The following is a 20,362-nucleotide window of genomic DNA, read 5'->3' as shown; positions in this document are numbered from 1 at the left end:
AATTACGCTACGTAGGGGCCATATAAATTGAATATATGAGATTCTTTGATTGATGTGCTGAATCTAATGCTGTATTTAGATAGATTTTTGATATTAGACAATATAGGTAATTTAAGTCCAATTTTAAAACTTTCAGTTCAACATAGCTATGAAATGACAAATACGTATCACAATCCAAATTTATTCAGAGCTATGTAACATATCAATTTTAAATATAGTGACCATTCTTGCCCCCGCTGATCTGTGAGGCTGACAATTATGGTCATGTTGATTTATTTGCAAATCTTAACCTGTTTAACATATTAGCTACATATTGTTGTCTTATACATTTGTATCTTCAATAGAAACAAAAACAGTTTTTAAAACAATTCATTCAAGGACTATATCTCTTAATAACATGCACAGGGGGTCGCAAACTACCCCATTATAATTTATGCAATCAAGAGTAAAATTGTGCATCCTCATTGTAAGTTATATGGTTCGCCACTGACTCCCTACACATCATTATGGCACCACGGGTAAATTTTCACACTGTGATTGGTTTAACGCCGTCACGTGGTGACCCCTTATCAGACCGTAGGGGGTTCATGACACGTTAATGGTGACGTCATCTATTAATTTTGTTGTGTTTCATTGTTTATTTTTCAACATAAAGCAGCAGAAAAAATCCAGCATGCAATAAATTCGTTATATGGTTATCTACTGACCTGACCCATTACGGACCATACAGGGACTAAACTTGGGACTTTCAAACCGGGAGCCCAGACCAGATATTTCATGATTAATTTTCTATATGTTCAACTAAACTTTATCTGAAAGTTTAGGGGCCCAGCTCAAAATCTAGGAGCCATGGGCGACTAGGCTCCCTTTAAGTTTTGTCCCTGCCATAGATGGTGAATAAAATCAATAGGGGATTCGGCCTCCGGCCTCACCCCATATGAATTTTACTAACCCTCTATGGATCCAGAATAGGTCAGCAGCAAACCAAATAACTTATAATAGAGGGTTAGTAAAATCCCTATGGGGTGAGGTAGAATGGCAAATTCTCTTTGGTTTTTAATTCACCCTCTATGGTCTGCAGGGGGTCAGTAGTGAACCGTATAACAAATTGATAGCATGCAGGTTTTTAAACATTTAAACTACTACAATTGTACTACATGTACATGTACTATGAGGAGGGCTGGCCAAAATAATGTACATGGATATAAGATGTGTCAGTGCGGCTCAACTGTTATATACAGTAGAAGTAGTTCCTTACCAATTACATATTTATACAGCAGCATTGGGATTGTATAAAACCTGTATCAAATATAATGAATGCCTGTTAACATAGTCTCAAATCACAGACACATTAACATATAGACACATCAGCATATAGAGTCATAGACACGTTGACACATCAACAGACCAGCACTATATTTCTCTTTGACACAGCCTTCAGCACTAGATTGCTCTTTGACACAGCCTACAGCGCTAGATTGCTGTTTGTGTCAATGCGTCCAGATACATGTAAGCCATTAAATGTAATGCTGATTCATTCATTAATGATCATTGAAGAGAACTATTTCTTCCATATTCTCCAGTTGATCCATCAGTGCTACCACAACCGAACACTCCTGTCTTTCCTCAGTGACTTTTTTAAGGACTGAAAAACTTGTCATTCAAGGAAATTAACTGCTAAAATAAGTTAGATTTTCCCTGTGCATAACGGTTTTCAAGGTAAATTAGAATATTATACTGCTTCCTATATATATACAATGTATATTTAAGTACTTCTGAACAAGTGACTACTCTACATCAGATTTTACATGTATCAGGCTATATAATTACTTCTGAGACTGAATCCTACATTAATTTGAAAGATCTTCTATATCTACAATTTACATGTACAATACATGTAGATAATTCAGCTGATCTGTAATATTCCATGTTTATGTCTTATATATCATGAGAAGTATTTCAAACTTTATACTACTTCAGAATAGGATGCACAGGACACAAGGACTTACAAACATGATGCTAAAAACCCTAAAAAAAAATACAAAACCAAAAAAAAATTTGAAGATTAAAAAGGATAAGAATAAATTGATGGAAGAGGAAAAATATGGAAGTCCAGGAATTTAAAGTTATAACTTTAAAACCATTACCAGAAAAAATATTTACAACCATATTATACAAAAAATTATAAATACACTTCAGTCTGTTGTTGTGTGACCGTTTAAATCAGGGAATAATAATTTGTAAAAATGAATAATTTGTAAAAATGAATCAACAGCAGATGGCCATACACATTATATACCATGTATACTGAGACTCGGGCTAGCCTCATGCCAATTTTATATGGGCCATGTGAACTAACAGTTTAAGAATGATGTTCTGACTTCCCTTTAATATATATCCTGGTAAAATGTACCTACATGTGTACAATGAACCACTCCTTATGACAAATTACACTGTAATATAATAGGTCGTTTACTTGTTGTAAAAAAACATGAAAACTATTTCAATATTAGACCCATTTTATGCTAAATTTCCTGACCAAGTGTACACTAATATAAAAGGTCAACATTTAACATAACCAGAAAGCCAGGTGAAAATATGTTCACATACCTGAATGAAATTTACATTACTGGCCACTCTCGCTAAATAACAGTCGTAATTCCTTCGTTTTCTCTTTTAACATTTAAAAACATTAAAAATTTACCTACCTATGATATTTCAACTGAATACTCCCATAGAAGTACAAAAAATATGTAAAATAACTCACTTGATTTTTACCTGCAGATTCTAAACATGTATGTAACTTGTTCAGGTGTGTATTTGATAGGAAATATTTACACAAATGTTTTAAAGTGAGGTTCTCAAGAGGGTCTCATGTTTGTGTTTATTTAATTTAGCAACTGCTCGTTTATCACATATATTTTATCGAATACAGTTTTTCCTTAATTTTAACAGTAACTTAATATCATCATATTCAAAGTAATTGATCTCTCAACATCTTAAAGTAGTTGAACTTTGACAATTACCCTACAAGGTAGAATGTAATCCACATGGAGTGAAATCGTCTGGAAACAAAACAATAAGAAGGGAGACAATTCATGAATGAATTTTAATCCTGAAGGGGATAATAATCTTTTATGAATGAATTGCTAAAGAATTGTGGGTAAATAGTTTTACATGTCAGAGTTGAAGAAGAATTTTTTGAACAATAAAAAGTTTAAAGAGATTGATCTTTGATAAGTCAACCTATTAACAGCAAATCGTTTTACATAACATTCTTGTAGTAAACAGTTAGGGAGCTACCATTTGATGTTTATTGGGGGGGGGGGGGGGGGGGGGGGGGGGGGGGGGGGGGGGCAGGATGAAAAATTTTGTCCTACGTTTTTTTAAGGTCTACAGTAATCTCTGTACTGCCTTTTTATTTTTCACTCTGTTCGGTCCTGCTTTTTTTTTTAGTTGATCCTGACTTTTTTTAGTTTATCCTGACTTTTTTTTACCTAAATTGCCGTCCTGCCTTTTTTTTTTGCAAGTGTCTCATCCTGCCTTTTTTTTTACTCAAAACTCCTGTCCTGCCTATTTTTTTCAAATTTCATCCTAGCCCCCCAATAAAAATCAAATGGTAGCTCCCTTACAGTGGATTCCATTGAGTGTGTAGCCAAAGTATTATCTTTGGTTAGCTTGATTGTTAGCTGAACCTCGAAGTCATTGTTAGGTTAGGTAAACTACCCTACTTTAAGAATAGAATAGTCCGACAGAAAATCAATCTATCTGTCTTTATTATCTCACCTGGCTAAAAAAAATCTTCTGTAATAATTCATATTTTTTTAGATTGGATTTGAGTAAGCATTCATATTTTCCTGTAAAATGTTCTCGAGATATTCTTTGTACATAGATAAATAATGATTTTTTACTTCATACATATTTCTAATGAGAAAACATTTTTATATTATTAATTTATGTTTTAATAAAATGTTTCGCTGAGCACAGCCTGATACGACAGCAGAGGTCGAACCTGAACAGTTGGGGCAAGAATGGGCACAATATTCAAGTTGTCTGAATTTGGATTGTGATCAAATTTTTGACACAATATAGGTTTCGGACACAAAACAAATGTGGTCAAAGATCATAAAAATCTATTGTGCACTACTGTGCAATTGAAGAATTCTTCCAAAAAAGTTTAAAAAAAAAAAAACATGAAAAATTGGAAAAGCTTGCCGTTTACCAGTCAAAAACAAAAGTCATATCAGTGTGGCAACAATACATCGGAATGCCTTCATGGTCATTGTGATGTAAAAATGGGAAGAATTGATATAATTGCTAATGAAACCAGATGCTCCGCAGGGCGTAGCTTTATACGACCGCAGAGGTTGAACCCTGAATGGTTGGGGCAAGTATGGACACAACATTCAAGCTGGATTCAGCTCTAAATTTGGATTGTGATTAAATAGTTGACACAGCATAGGTTTCTGACACAGAATGAATGTGTTCTAATGAACTTAAAATTTTTGTTTTCTCTTAGAGCAATTCACTATGCTGTTGAATATTAATCCTCTTAAAAAAATGTTGGAAGAAATTTTCTTTTTATTTATGAAGTTTCAAATGAGAAAAATTGAACCCAATTTTTTAATCACATCCCCCTTTCCATTATTTCTAAACTAATCTCAATTAAAATTTCTTATGGAGTTTGCAACAATAACTACCCATTTAAATACATCATAAAATATTAAGATGTAAAAAAACTGCTTGTTATCACTGAATGGTAAAGATTATTTTAATTTATCAGTTGGTAGTAAAAAGTGAAAATACATTGTATATATTGTATATAACAAAGATTTAAGTTGATTCTGGACAAAGAAAGATAACTCCAATTTAAAAAAAATCTTGCTATTGCACAATATTGTGCAATAAGATATTTCTTGCTTACTATTCTGGACAAAGAAAGATAACTCTAATTAAAAAAAAATTGCTATTTCACAATATTGTGCAATTAGATATTTCTTGCCATTGCGCAATACTGTGCAATTGAAAAGACTTGCTATTGCACAATACTTAATATAATGATTTTAGATCCTGATTTGGACCAACTTGAAAACTGGGCCCATAATCAAATATCTAAGTACATGTTTGGATTCAGCATATCAAAGAACCCCAAGATTTCAATTTTTGTTAAAATCAAACTAAGTTTAATTTTGAACCCTTTGGACTTTAATGTAGACCAATTTGAAAACAGGACCAAAAATGAAGAATCTACATACACAGTTAGATTTGGCATATCAAAGAACCCCATTTATTCAATTTTTGATGAAATCAAACAAAGTTTAATTTTGGACCCCGATTTGGACCAACTTGAAAACTGGGCCAATAATCAAGAATCTAAGTACATTTTTAGGTTCAGCATATCAAAGAACCCAACCGATTCATTTTTTGTCAAAATCAAACTAAGTTTAATTTTGGACCCTTTGGACCTTAATGTAGACCAATTTGAAAATGGGACCAAAAGTTAAGAATCTACATACACAGTTAGATTCGGCTTATCAAAGAACCCCAATTATTCAATTTTGATGAAATCAAACAAAGTTTAATTTTGGACCCTTTGGGCCCCTTATTCTGTTGGGACCAAAACTCCCAAAATCAATACCAACCTTCTTTTATGGTCATAAACCTTGTGTTTAAATTTCATAGATTTCTATTTACTTATACTACGTTATGGTGCGAAAAACCAAGAAAAATGCTTATTTGGGTCCCTTTTTGGCCCCTAATTCCTAAACTGTTGGGACCTAAACTCCCAAAATCAATACCAACCTTCCTTTTGTGGTCGTAAACCTTGTGTCAAAATTTCATAGATTTCTATTAACTTATACTAAAGTTATAGTGCGAAAACCTAGAAAATGCTTAATTGGGCCCTTTTTGGCCCCTAATTCCTAAAATGTTGGGACCAAAACTCCCAAAATCAATACCAACCTTCCTTTTGTGGTCAACTTTGTGTTAAAATTTCATAGATTTCTATTCACTTTTACTAATAAGTTAGAGTGCGAAAACTAAAAGTATTCGGACGGCTACGACGACAAACGCAGACGACGACGCCAACTTGATAGCAATATACGACGAAATGTTTTTTCAAATTTTGCGGTCATATAACAAGTATTCACCATATGAATTTGTGGACAGGACATTTGTTTAACCTTCCTCCTTTTTTCTGAAATCTGTTACTTTTGTTTGTTTCAATCAGAATACCGGTATTTAATTATAATGCATCTAGTTGTGTTTTAATTCCTAAATATAGTTACATAGCTATATTTGCATAATGACAATTTCATCAGGGAACACTTTCTCCACAATCAGGGGTCCATTAAGGGATGAAAATAATTTGTGTTACGATTTGAAAAGCTATCAATGTATTTATTTAATTTGCAGTATAAAGACAATATTAGGTCAATGCCATAAAAATATGAACTTTTTTTGTACTCCGTGCAGAACATGGTAAGGGCTCGGTACAATCTCACCCTTCCCCAGTTTCTCAGCCTCATACAAAAAACTTTATATTTTCCTGACATTAACCTAATATTGTATCTTGAGAATGTCAAGATTTACCTGCCCATAACTTACCATTTTGACCAAAATTGTTATAAGACTTCTATTGCCCTTATGGATGTCTGCTTGTCATGTTTTGGAATTTTTGTCAGATTTTCGAAATCCTCTGGTTTTATCCATTTTAATGCCTTAAAAAAAATTCCCCATGAACCCCCATTTTTCTTTTTATAAATCTTTTACATGTATAATTACAAGTCATTTGTATAAGTCTCATAAGATTTTATTTATTTTTTAATAGTATTTGAGAATCCTTACTGGTCCATGATAAAGCTGTGAAAAATCAAGAGAGAACATTTTCCCGCCACAATTCCAATGGCTAATATCTCGAAAACAAGCACATTGACCCCTATATGTTTTAGGCTTTTTTGATTCCTCAATTCATTTACTATAAATACATACTAGTTTTATGAAAAGTTATTTATTTTGAAACTGAGCAGCAAACATCCTTAAATGACTTTGTGATTTTGGCTATCATTTTCAAAACAAGAATAGAGAAACTGTACATAGTAGAAACATGTCCTGCAGGACAAAATTAAGATCTACAAGTCATTCAATAAGACAGAAATCAATGACTTCTATAAGTTACACCCTTTAAGGGTGATGATTATTATCAATCTGTGTTTTTTTGCAGAAACTATTGTAGATAAAGAGAAATTGTACATGAAAAATAAAATCAGCATAATATAATCTACAGAAAAAGGCAGCAGTGCTAAAATACTCAGTTGATACCTTATAGGAGTTATTGCCATTGATTGACTATTATTACCTATTTCCCCAGATTTCAAAAGAATTTATTGGAGATTAAACGGAACTGTAAGGATCAACAAATAAATTAACATGGCCAACATTGTCATTACACTATTTATAGAAGTTATTACTCTTGAATTAGTTAATTAGAATTTTAGACCATTTTCTCTTGTACTTTTTTGGTATTATCCATTTTGTCATTACTTTTCACTGAAAAGGTTCAAATAAAATACTAAATCTTTCATTTTATAAACATTCATTGTACTGTACATCAAACACTTGAAGTTGTATGGAGATTGCCTGTATATGATTGGCATTTCAGAGGATAGAATTTCATCATAAGGATACATAGACTCTCAATGTTTGTTGATCATTGCAGTTGTACAACTTGCACTCAGTATTGTATCAGTATGTTGCACCTGAATAAAAAGGACCAAACCAGTGATCATTCATTTTCAGTAACTTATAATGACCTTTAACTTGCCCACACAGTGATCTAAAATAAATCTATTTTTTTTATTTTAATACGACCTTTAGAGGTGAACATTGACCAAACTGTGTTTCTTTGTCATTAACATATTACCATATAATTCCAGCAGTCCATGACTTGAGTGTCTTATGTTGTGGTATTATCATTCACAAGCCAGGTCTGCCTAAATGTCATTTTTTACAGATTTCAGACATAACAGTGACCTTTATTTTACAAACCAGATTTCATTTGACCATATTACACCTCATTGTCTACCAGTATCACCTATATGCATGTATTTATGATAACAGTTAATAACTACAGCCCATACCAGTAATGTAGTGGCCATCAAAAGACTTGCTACCCCACCTGATTTTGGATACTTTGCACGTTTTTCTGATTTTTGAACTTAAAAAAAGCCATTATAAAAGTTTCCATATTTACATGAACACACCTCTGAGATAAGTTTATGAATTGTATAATTGAAGTCTGTGCTGTCAAGACAGTTCAGATGGAGCAGTTTTAAACATTTTAAAAGAGTATGGAGGGCCAGATTGGGTCATCAAAGAATGATGGTCACCTTCATGACTACAGGAGAGATTGGGGCAAAGGGGTTAAATTCATATTTGTATTTTGTAAATGTCTAATGTATTTTGATTTTAGAGAGGTAACTTATTTCAAATCTTTGTATAATCTAAATCATTCTTTTATATAAACATGATTAAATCTATAACCAACTTTTATTTAAGGAATGACTGTTAAATATTTTCTGATATAAAGAAATAACATAAAAAATTTGGTGCACACTGAATAACACTTGTAGCGGGTTATTTGACAGTGTGCATCACATTTTTTATGTTATTTCGAATAGACAGAAAAAATATTACAGTCATTTCTTATAATTTAATTCTACATTCCATTTTAAACTGCAGAAAACCATGAAAAAATGTTGATGACGTCACGGTCACATGACTAAATTATTTCTATGGGCTGATATATAGAATACAGGACTTTTTGTTTTTGATACTGACTTTATCACAGTAAAATATCAGGTGAGCCCGAAGGGCGAGCCTGATATTTTCTGTGATAAAGTCAGTATCAAAAACAAAAAGTCCTTTATTCTGTTTATCGGTAATTTAAAAAAAAATAAAAATCACTACAATAATAAAGAAAATAACAAACGAACCTCTTTTTCGCGTCGAATCACGGCAACTCACACTTAACGTCACAGGCTGCATTACGTCATTTGAATTTTTGTCAAAGTGCAGTAAACATGGCGTTCTCTTGCACAAGGTATTGAAAGGAATTATTGCATGCGTTTCATTAATATTCTGCTTTGGACATGACACTAACAATGGGAAATATAATGGTAGCAAACCGGTAAGTCAAGTTTCTTTATTTTTACAAAGCATCATCATAGTCATAGTCAGAAATAAGAATAATACGATATGAATCAGCAGATTTTTCATCGATCATCATTTTGAGTTCAACTACAAGTTTGAGTTATATTTTACTTATTTTAGTGAATAAAATTACATAATTTTGTCATTATTCGCTCAGTGTTGATCATGAACACGATCACATTGATTTCAAATAATTTTAAGAACGCACTGTGAGGAGACATTTATACAGGACCCCCTTTCCCAGAGGCAATGATGTAAGCTCATTTCCTGTCGACTTCATAATTATTTCAAACATTTTCATAGACGTCACTTAACTTTTAGCTTATAATTCTTGCTTTTTCAAAGTCATGTTTATTTATCACCACGGACCAGAAATATGAAACTTAAAGAGTTTAAAGGCCATGTGGTTAATACCTTTAATTTCAGAAGCTAATTTAGGGGAAGGTGACCCGGGTCACAGTCACCCCTTATAAAGGCTACAATTCTGGTCAAAGCAGAATTTTATAGTTTGGCGCCCCCGGTTATACTCCCCTTTTAAAAATTTATCCTAGATCCGCATACATGAAGATTACGGTTCACTTTTTTGTTCTTTGTTCTATGAATATATATCTGTAATATTGACAATGAAAGACATTTTTTAAATTGTGTATTATAGCCCCACAAAAATGTCAAAAATGCGTAAATTTCAGGTTTTTTTCCAGCTTCTCTGATGCGATAGCGGTACCTTTTTGGTCACTATTTATGTGTTGCGTTTAAATATGAATTGTAAGACTTTATAGTGACTGAACAGGTAAAACAAATACTTCTCAAGAAAATGAAAACTACTTGGAACAGCACCAGGCTATGAATATTGGTATTGTATGGATAAAAACTCGGATTGGAATCAAGGACGGTATGTTAGTTGTACTAACTTCATATATCAAGTATTCTTTTTTTCATGCATTTTCTGTTCACATTTTCACAAAAATCATTATAAACGATGTCAAGTATTTTAATCGCCAAAAAAAATTGGGCGCAATTTTGTGAATGAAAGGGGAAAGTAGATCCTTACGCGTAGCATTCACGCATGTCATTTGCGTACTAACCTAATAATTTTAATATCACGGCCAGTCCACTGATACTGACATTATCAGCGAGTACACATCAAAGGAAAAATGTACAAATTACCGATAAAACAAAATAACGTCAGCCAAGACGCATTACATCCAAAATTAAATTAGTTGATATTGACTATTAAATCAAAAGGTAAAACTATTCCATCAGCTTTGAAAATTCTTTTGAAAACTAAATTTTATATGTGGAAAGATGTACAATCAACTCCTATTTTAGAAATGTATTTTGGAGTAGATTTTTCTTAATATAACTTGAGTTACCTCCCATGTATCAGTATTAAGTATCAAATCCTTAACAACTTTTCTAAACCTTGTGAAAAGTGTATAAAAAATAATTGAAATATGGATATATATATTAAGAAAAGTATCATAAAAAGATCTTCAAAACAATAAGAACCAATAAACCAATCCATATAGGAAAGAGGCCATGTGAAAAATAAAATAAATTTGATTGATTGTTCATTAACATTTAATAAGCAAACTAGTGTACAAAATATTCTGGCACAATGATGGGAGCACACCAATATATTGTGTCCCAGCTTAAATAGAATAATATCAAAAATTACCTTCTAACAATTTTCACCCTTTAAATAAAAATTCAAAAAATACAGTGTATTTTCTTGAAATAAACTTTCATACTGATAATTTCATAAATCATGCAATAAATCTGACTTCAAATAATAAGGGTTGTCTTTCATGGTAATATATTAAACACAGGGTAGAAATCTTTGTTGAGAATCATATGAAAAGTTTAACCTTGACTAATTGAGACTTTAAATTCCCTTTACAATCTATGGCTACTTGTAATTGTTAAAGTCATATGAAACGAGTGAGTGGTGAAAAATAATGTTTGTCCAATTCTTGAACCAATACATGTATACATCATAAACTTAGTCCTCTGTGCACGATTTTATCATTATTTTCGCAAATATATCATATAATCGTCAATTTTTTTTCTCTCTGTTTGTTATGATTTAACAAATATGGCTGCTCATTAAATGCCGTATTTGAAGCTGAGTTTTACCGATTGTCACCTTATAGTAAACAAATCATAAAAAGCATGGGTATTAAGCACATGTTTAACATGTATAATCAGATAATTGTTGATTTCAATGACAGATCCATGCGTATTGTGGTCACCGGATTTTTACGAGGAGGGTTACGCTCGGGTCACTATGCGTACGGAAAATATGTCGGCGAATTGCTTCCATGAAGCAAGCAATTAAAAATGAGTAAAGTTCTTCTAAATGTGGACAAATTAAAGAATTTTCCTCAGAAAAAAGTATATGTACATAAGTTGTATAATGAAAACTATCCATTTAGTTATAAAAAACATCTGCATATTTTTTTTTTAATTTGAGGTTTCTTATGACTTTAAATAAATTTGAGATGAAGTTATTCTGAAGGAGATGCAACCTTAGTTTCTGAATAAATTTCTTAATTCATCAAATCCAATTCACCATAGTCAAGCTTTGGACATTTTCAAAATTATTATCATTGTAATGTACAAAAATTTGTAAGGGTTCCGGGGAACCCAGTGTCTCGCCTACTTTTCCTGTAACTCCCAGGCTCAACAAAAATGAGGAAAACAATCAATAAAAATATTCCTCTTGATACTATCTTTTGATTGTAAGAAGCTTCTGTCCAATTTTGGTGAAAATTTCAGGATAGTTTATGAATCGAATAAATGTTTCAAAAACTTTAACTGCAGACTGTATGTAAAATTAACTGGAAGAAAACTAAGTCCATTTATAAGTAAAATACAGATACACAGGTACCAAATATTGACAAAACTTCCTTTCTATATACTAGCTTTTGATCATAAACAAGCTTCTGTCCAAGTTTGGTACAAATTTAAAATAGTATAAGAAAGTAATTAAATTAAAAAAAATTTAACCACTGAGTGAATGTGTTGTTTCCTGGCAAAAACCCTTAAGTCCATTTAAAAGTATAATACGGAAAAAATGGATTAATTTTTTTACAAAATTTACTTCTGGATACTATCTTATGATCATAAACAAGCTTCTGTCCAAGTTTGGTACAAACCCAAAATAGTTAAAGAAAGTTATTAAAATTTTAAAAACTTTAACCACAGAGTGAATGTAATGTTTCCCCCCAGAAAAACTAAGTCCATTTATAAGTAAAAAACAGAAGAAATGGAATTTTATTTTTGCAAACTTTACTTCTGGATACTATCTTATGATCATAAACAAGCTTTTTTTCAAGTTTAGTAGAAATCCAGTATAGTTTAAGAAAGATATTCAAATTTTAAAAACTTTGTCCACAGAGTAAATGTAATGTTTCCCAGCAGAAAAACTAAGTCCATTTATAAGTAAAAAACAGAAAAAATAGAATTTTATTTTTACAAAATTTACTTCTGGATATTATCTTATGACAAGCTTCTGTCCAAGTTTGGTAGAAATCCAGTATAGTTTAAGAAAGTTATTAAAGTTTCAAAAACTTTAACCACAGAGTGAATATTTGTTGACGCCGCCGCCGCCGCCGGAAAGTAGGATGGCTTAGTCTCACTTTTTCGACTAAAGTCGAAGGCTCGACAAAAATGTACTGTAAGCTAGGAATTTATGTAATAGTTGGTGATAAGTGAATATCTTAATTGTTTAACAGTCCAAGGGAGGTAACAATTAAAGCAATTCTTGGCTGTGATAGCTTTTTGTCGAGCCTTCGACTTTAGTTGAAAAAGCGAGACTAAGCGATCCTACATTCCGTCGTCGTCATCCGCGGCGGCGTCCACAAATATTCACTCTGTGGTTAAAGTTTTTGAAAATTTAATAACTTTCTTAAACTATGCTGGATTTCTACCAAACTTGGACAGAAGCCTGTTTATGATCATAAGATAGTATCCAGAAGTAAATTTTTCAAAAATAAAATTCCATTTTTTCTGGATTTCTACCAAACTTTGACAGAAGCTTGTTTATGATCATAAGATAGTATCCAGAAGTAAAGTTTGCAAAAATAAAATTCCTTTTTTTCTGTTTTTTGCTTATAAATGGACTTAGTTTTTTCTGCAGGGAAACATTACATTCACTCTGTGGTTAAAGTTTTTAAAATTTGAATATCTTTCTTAAACTATGCTGGATTTCTACCAAACTTGGACAGAAGCCTGTTTATGATCATAAGATAGTATCCAGAAGTAAATTTTTCAAAAATAAAATTCCATTTTTTCTGTTTTTTACTTATAAGTCGACTTAGTTTTTCTGCAGGGAAACATTACATTCACTCTGTGGTTAAAGTTTTTAAAATTTGAATATCTTTCTTAAACTATACTGGATTTCTACCAAACTTTGACAGAAGCTTGTTTATGATCATAAGATAGTATCCAGAAGTAAAGTTTGCAAAAATAAAATTCCTTTTTTTCTGTTTTTTGCTTATAAATGGACTTAGTTTTTTCTGCAGGGAAACATTACATTCACTCTGTGGTTAAAGTTTTTAAAATTTTAATAACTTTTTTTAACTATCATGGGTTTGTACCAAACTTGGACAGAAGCTTGTTTATGATCATAAGATAGTATCCAGAAGTAAATTTTGTAAAAAATAAATCCAGTTAACATAAAATACAGTCTGCACTTTAAGTTTTTAAAACATTTATTCGATTCATAAACTATCCTGAAATGTACACTGTATACAAACTTGGACAGAAGCATCTTACAATCAAATGATAGTATCAGTAGGAATATTTTTATTGATTGTTTTCCTCATTTTTGTTGAGCCTGGGAGTTACAGCAAAAGTAGGCGAGACACTGGGTTCCGCGGAACCCTTACAAATTTTTTATAGGGGGTTCACACTTATATATACGGTAAGTGAGTTTTGAAATTGTCTATTATGGGCCAACTGATATTCTAGAAATCAAAATTTTCAGAAGATCTTGACAATTTTCGTTCATTTACACCGGTAAGTATCTATGTCTTTGATACGGTCCCTCTATGTAAAGGCTTATATATTTCAACAATCAAAGTTTATTTGTAGATTGGATAGTAAAACAATAAGACAAAGTTGGAGTCAAATAATAGTTTCTGCTTTAATAAAAATTCTAATACAACCATATAACTTTCAATTTCAAAGCACACATTTGCTACCTGATCTGTATTTTGTATTAATAAGAATTGTGTATAAGTTAGAGAACAGAAATGAAAATTCAACAATTTTTATATGGCCACAATTATTTTTTTTGTGTTGTAAAATGCTATGATGTTGTCTGTGGTGTCTGTGTCAGTGCGGTCCAAAGATACATTTTGTTTCCAGACAATTACTTAAGTTTAAGGGAATGGATCTGTATGTGATTTTACCAGAAGGTTCAATTCCACAAAAGGAAGGTTGGCATTGATTTTGGGGGTTATGGTCACAGGCATTTTAAAAGATTTTAGGTTCCAACCGCCGGAAGCCCCCCCCCCCCCCCCCCCCTGGATCCACTCTAGGTATAGTATTGCACAAAATCACAGTATTGCACAATAGCATAAATCCTCAATTGAAAATTAATACAAACATTTTAACCCATTTCAAATTTTTAAGATCTTTCACCACATTTATTTTGTGTCAGAATCCTATATGATGTCAAAAATTTGATCACTATCCAAATACAGACAGTATCAAGCTTTAATGTAATTGTGTCCAAACTTGAACGATCTTGAACCAACTGTTCAGGGTTCGACCTCTGCAGTCGTATCAGGATGCGCTCGGCAAAGTATTTTATTTCATATATAAAGGGGCAATACTCTAGCAGTTAAAGTGACTACACCAAAATTCAAACCTGATCTGTATTTTGTGGTAATCAGCATTGTGTTTAAACATAACAAGAGTGCACACACTGAAATGTCTCGCCTTCTTTACTAATCATTGATAGTATGTTGATAGTCCTAAATATAAATTTAAGCTTTATTACAACTGTCACATAAACTTCACATTAACCAAGAAAGCTAAACATTGACCAATGAACCATGAAATTAAGGTCAAGGTCAAATGAACCATTTCAGAAAGACATGTACAGCTAACAATTCTTTCATACAACAAATATAGTTGACCTACTGCTTATAGTTAAAGAAAAACAGACCAAAACATTAAAACTTAACTGAGCAATGAAACTTGAAAATGAAGTCAAGGTTAAATAAAACCTGCACGACTAATATATAGATCATAAAATATTTCCATACACCAAATATAGTTAACATATTGCATATACATGTAGTATTAGAAAAAAATGACAAAACTCAAAAATTTAACTTTGACCACTGAAACATGAAAATGAGGTCAAGGTCAGACGACACCTGCCAGCTAGACATGTACACCTTACAATCCTTCCATACACCAAATATAGAAGACCTATTGCATATAGTATAAGAAACACAGACCAAAACACAAAAACTTAACTAAAACCACTGAACCATGAAAATGAGGTCAAGGTCAGATGACACCTGCCGGTTGGACATGTACACCTTACAATCCTTCCATACACTGAATATACAAGACCTATAGCTTATAGTATCTGAGATATGGACTTGACCACCAAAACTCAACCTTGTTCACTGATCCATGAAATGAGGTCGAGGTCAAGTGAAAACTGTCTGACTGGCATGAGGACCTTGCAAGGTACTCACATACCAAATATAGGTATCCTATTACTTATAATAAGAAAAAATTTAACATTACAAAAAATCTTAACTTTTTTTTAAGTAGTCACTGAACCATGAAAATGAGGTCAAGGACATTGGATATGTGACTGACAGAAACTTTGTAACATGAAGCATCTATACACAAAGTATGAAGCATCCAGGACTTCCACCTTCTAAAATATAAAGTTGTAAGAAGTTAGCTAACGCTGCAGCCACCGGATCACTATCCCTATGTCAAGCTTTCTGCAACAAAAGTTGCAGGCTCGACATAAAAACAATCTCTTATGTCTTTCACCACATCTTTTTTAATATCATCCATCACATTACAGTCAGAACTGTCAGATCAATATCAATGTTTATAAAAAAAAACTATACAAGAAACATCTTATTCTGGGATTCTTAAAATGACTTCAAAGACCCATTCAAATTTTCATTTTATCAACCAAAATGTAAACTTTAGATTAAGTTATTCGATATGATGCAATCAAATATTTAATCTAATGATTTTGTTTACAAAAATTGTAATAAAATTTATAAAAGATTTTGTCAGGACAGGTGCAGGTTATCCAAATGAACCAGTATATTTTACATAAAAATGAAATCAAAATAATGTGCAGTCTTTCTTTTTGAGATAATGGACTGTTATAGAAAGAATCTGAAGGTTGCACTTTATAAATACAGATTGTTTCTAAAACCTGTGATGCCTCTTTTGGGGAGATATTTAATATTCATAGAGAACTTGATTTATTTACATATTGGTTCCTGGATATGATCTCTATATTTCATCTCATAGAGACATACTGTGGATTCATTATTATTCTTTGGATACCAATTTTCATGGTTTTCATGGGTACAGGTTAACCACAAATTAACATGTCCAACGAATAACAAATTTTCTTTCTCATTGTATAGTCTTTGGCCTAACCACAAAATCAAATATCCATGAAAAGGTATGTTTTCAGTTATCCACGACAATTGGTACCCATAAAATTAAATGAATCCACAGTAAAAAAAAAAGTTTGTGGTGAAAATTTTCTTTTTTTCTTTTTTTTTTTTATAGCTTTTGTGGGTTTTAGTTGTTTTTATACTGTTAACAGAATAAAATATAGTCAAACTAATATTCATGAGACAAGGAGGTTATATTCAGATCTCTTTCATAAGACTGACACCAATACTGTGGTACGTCTGACTGGTACAAGTAAATTGATACTCTCAACATCAACTAAAGTACACCATGAGAGACGTTTTAAACTTGTGTGTGGGTTGTTTGTTGTATTTTGTTAAAAGTGTCATTTAAAACAGTGTCTGCACCTGGGTTCCTGCACACAATTAATTGAGGTGACATGCATTAATATTCAAGCCCTTGGAGCCAAGGCAACTTTGATGGACATTTCCCTTGTACAATGAGTGTTTCAACAAACTATCTACTTACAAAAAGTATGTAAAATTTACTACACCTAAACACCATTATTGGCATTAAAAACTGGTGCCAACAAATAGCCAATAGTACTGAAAATGATGTTAAATACCAATAATCAATCAATCAGTCATCTGTATGTTATATGAATGTATTTATAAGAGTATGACTTTTCTGTAATAGCAGATGGAACATTTAGTTTAGTGTGAAAATACATGACATCTAACCTTTACTTACCAGTCTCTCTATTAAATCTGTCATCAAAAAACCTTTGTGAGTAACTTCCCGAAAGTTCTGAACTCATGTCAGATAGTGATGTTACACTGTAACTCCATAATCTATTCATAGATTGGTGACCCTTTGTCCTTGGAGTGATATTATGCTTTTCATGGAGAACTGACCAACTATTTCTTCTTGTACGTAATCTTGGAGACTGCTCATAGTCCATTATTGGCGAAATGCACACACCATCATAAAAAGATTTTTCAATCCTCTTCTCTTTTCGAAAACCTGGCTTAGGTGAAGACAAAGAGAAGCTATGACTCCTCTCTCTCATAAGATAATTTTCTTGATCAATAAATTCATCATCACTTTTTGCTTTTCTTGTTAAAGTTTCATAAGATCCCCAGTAATCACCTTTGGCTATATTTGAACTCAAAACTTTGTATTCATCAATATTTGGCAGTACATTTTTGGTTGGTGTTTTTGGATTTCGGTTCTTTTCTAGAGTTCTAGAATTTTGATCCTCCTTAACCGGTGACTTCTTCAAGTTCTTGGTACAAACAATTTGTGAATATATTGCTCTTTGTTCATTATTAATAGGTGATGATGACCTTTTTCCTGGTGACCTTGACCTATTGCCAGGTGAGACAGATCTGTTATCAAATAAAGCCTCAGAGCTATTTCCTGCAGCATAATGAATCAAGTCATTGCGTAGAACTGAGCCACTGTCTGAGCTATTGCTACACACAGCATAATTAGGTGACTCTAGTCTGTTGCCATACATGTCATGATTGTGTGAATCTTGTTTATAATATTCTGCTGAATTAACCCACTCCTTTGTGGGAGATTGTTGCCTTACACCTACATTTCTAAGATTCTTTGTTGGTGAAACATGACCTCCGTTATTTGCAATTTCATTTTGTATTTTAGAATTATCAGGGGAAACAACCCCATCTTCAGTTTTCAGAGCTCTAAATACAAGCATTCTTCTGGCTTGTATAACCTCTTCAGGAGACCTTCGATTAACCTTCTCATATGATGCTGAATTTCTAACTAATTCTTTAGGAGTACTTTCTAATGGCATTTGATGAGATATTTTTCTTCTCTGAACGTCACCTGCTCCCATAGCCATTTTTCCTTTCTGTGTCAATTCACTTGCTGGAGCAGATCCTGTTCTTGGTCGCATAAAATAGAAATCATTACTTTGGTGAAAATCTGGTTGTTTTGAACTTTTTTCACAAAAATTGTCCTCAAATTCAGCATTCTCATAATCTGTTGACAGTAAACTATGAAGTGACCTAGACTTCATTGAGATCTTTGACAGGCTTGCTTGTGACAAAGACATGTCACGATTTTGTATTGCAAGTCCTCTGCGTAGAGAAAGATTAGCTAATTTATCTCCATATATAACATTGGTGAGTTGTCTCATTCTTTTGGCTGTAGACCTTGGAGATTCGTCCATCTCCTGTTGTGTAAAACTTTTACGAATTGTGTCCCGCCCAAGTGTATCTTTCCCCTCCAAAAATGTGATTGTTGATGAATTATGGTGATGAGGCATATATCGAGATCTAGATGGAGCTGAGGTAGATATTGAAGTGGAAGAATCATTTTTGTCTTCCTTGGCAGACTTTTTATTCCAAATAAGAGTAACAGGTTTACTTGAACCGTCCACAGGCAGTGAATTAGTTTTTGACAATTTTGTATGACCATTCTGACCAGAATAAGCATCACTATTTTGACTAGATTTTAAGCTTCCTCTTTTTGGACGCTCTGAAACAGATGAGCTGCGTTCTCGTGTTGGACTTTTACTTTTTCGACGAAATTTTGAAGAAAATCCTGTGAAGGATCTGCTCCTTCCTCTTATTTCACCAGGAAATTCCACATCCTTCTTGGATGTTGTGTGTTTGTTCCCCATTATCAAACTCTAAAATATATAATATAATAAAATGAATGACTAATTGCAATTATTTTAGCTGTAAGAAATGTCTATTAACCTGTATGTATAAAAGATGGCTAAATTCAGTTTCCTTCAACTTAAATTAGTTCTCACATATTACAATAATGTAAATTCTGTATTTCCTGTGGTTATTTTTTCAGCCAAATTAACATCTGAGGAATGAAAATGCTCACATAGTATTTAAATGGGTAGCTTCTATGTTTAATAGGATGGAAACAAATCTATTTACACAAATAACCAGATTTAAAACTTTAATTTCCCTTTTATTCTATTTGACCTTGTGTTTCCAACTGATTTTCTACATCTAGGATTCAGTATAGTTCCTAAATTTTGTAAAAATTGCTCGATCATGATCCATACTAAACTACCTAACTTTAATATTGCCATTTATTTTTTGACAGGATGTCTATTTCTCATTCACTTATAGTTTAACACGCTACAGAAGTGTTATGCACAATGTTGTACTATTTCTTAAACTCTATACAAAACATCTTTAAAGAAAATGTCTTTTGGTTGAGTGTGTTCCATAATGGTTTGCTGTCTGATTGTATACTATGGATATAGGAAGATGTGGTGTGAGTGCCAATGAGACAACTCTCCATCCAAATAACAATTTAAAAAAAGTAAACCATTATAGGTCTATGTACGGCCTTCAACACGGAGCCTTGGCTCACACCAAACAACAAGCTATAAAAGCCCCCAAAATTACTAGTGTAAAACCATTCAAACAGGAAAACCAACAGTCTTATCTATATAAACAAACGAGAAACGAGAAACACATATATATTACATAAACAAACGACAACTACTGTACATCAA

General features: G+C 32.4%; 1 protein-coding gene across 2 annotated transcripts in view; it reads right to left on the bottom strand.

The window, feature by feature from the left end:
• The window catches only part of LOC134708041 (protein TANC1-like), a 78,697-nt gene that overhangs the window by 47,897 nt on the left and 10,438 nt on the right, over positions 1-20,362 (bottom strand). For both annotated transcript variants that reach the window (XM_063568293.1, XM_063568294.1), the window contains exon 2: positions 17,602-19,510. In XM_063568293.1, the coding sequence (XP_063424363.1) occupies positions 17,602-19,501 (1,900 nt within the window). In that variant the 5' untranslated portion in view covers positions 19,502-19,510. The remainder of the gene's footprint in view (positions 1-17,601; positions 19,511-20,362) is intronic.

Source organism: Mytilus trossulus, chromosome 2, assembly GCF_036588685.1.
Source record: "Mytilus trossulus isolate FHL-02 chromosome 2, PNRI_Mtr1.1.1.hap1, whole genome shotgun sequence".
NCBI lineage: Eukaryota > Metazoa > Mollusca > Bivalvia > Mytilida > Mytilidae > Mytilus > Mytilus trossulus.
Note: the sequence above shows the minus strand (reverse complement) of the source record. Positions and strands in the feature narration are given on the sequence as shown.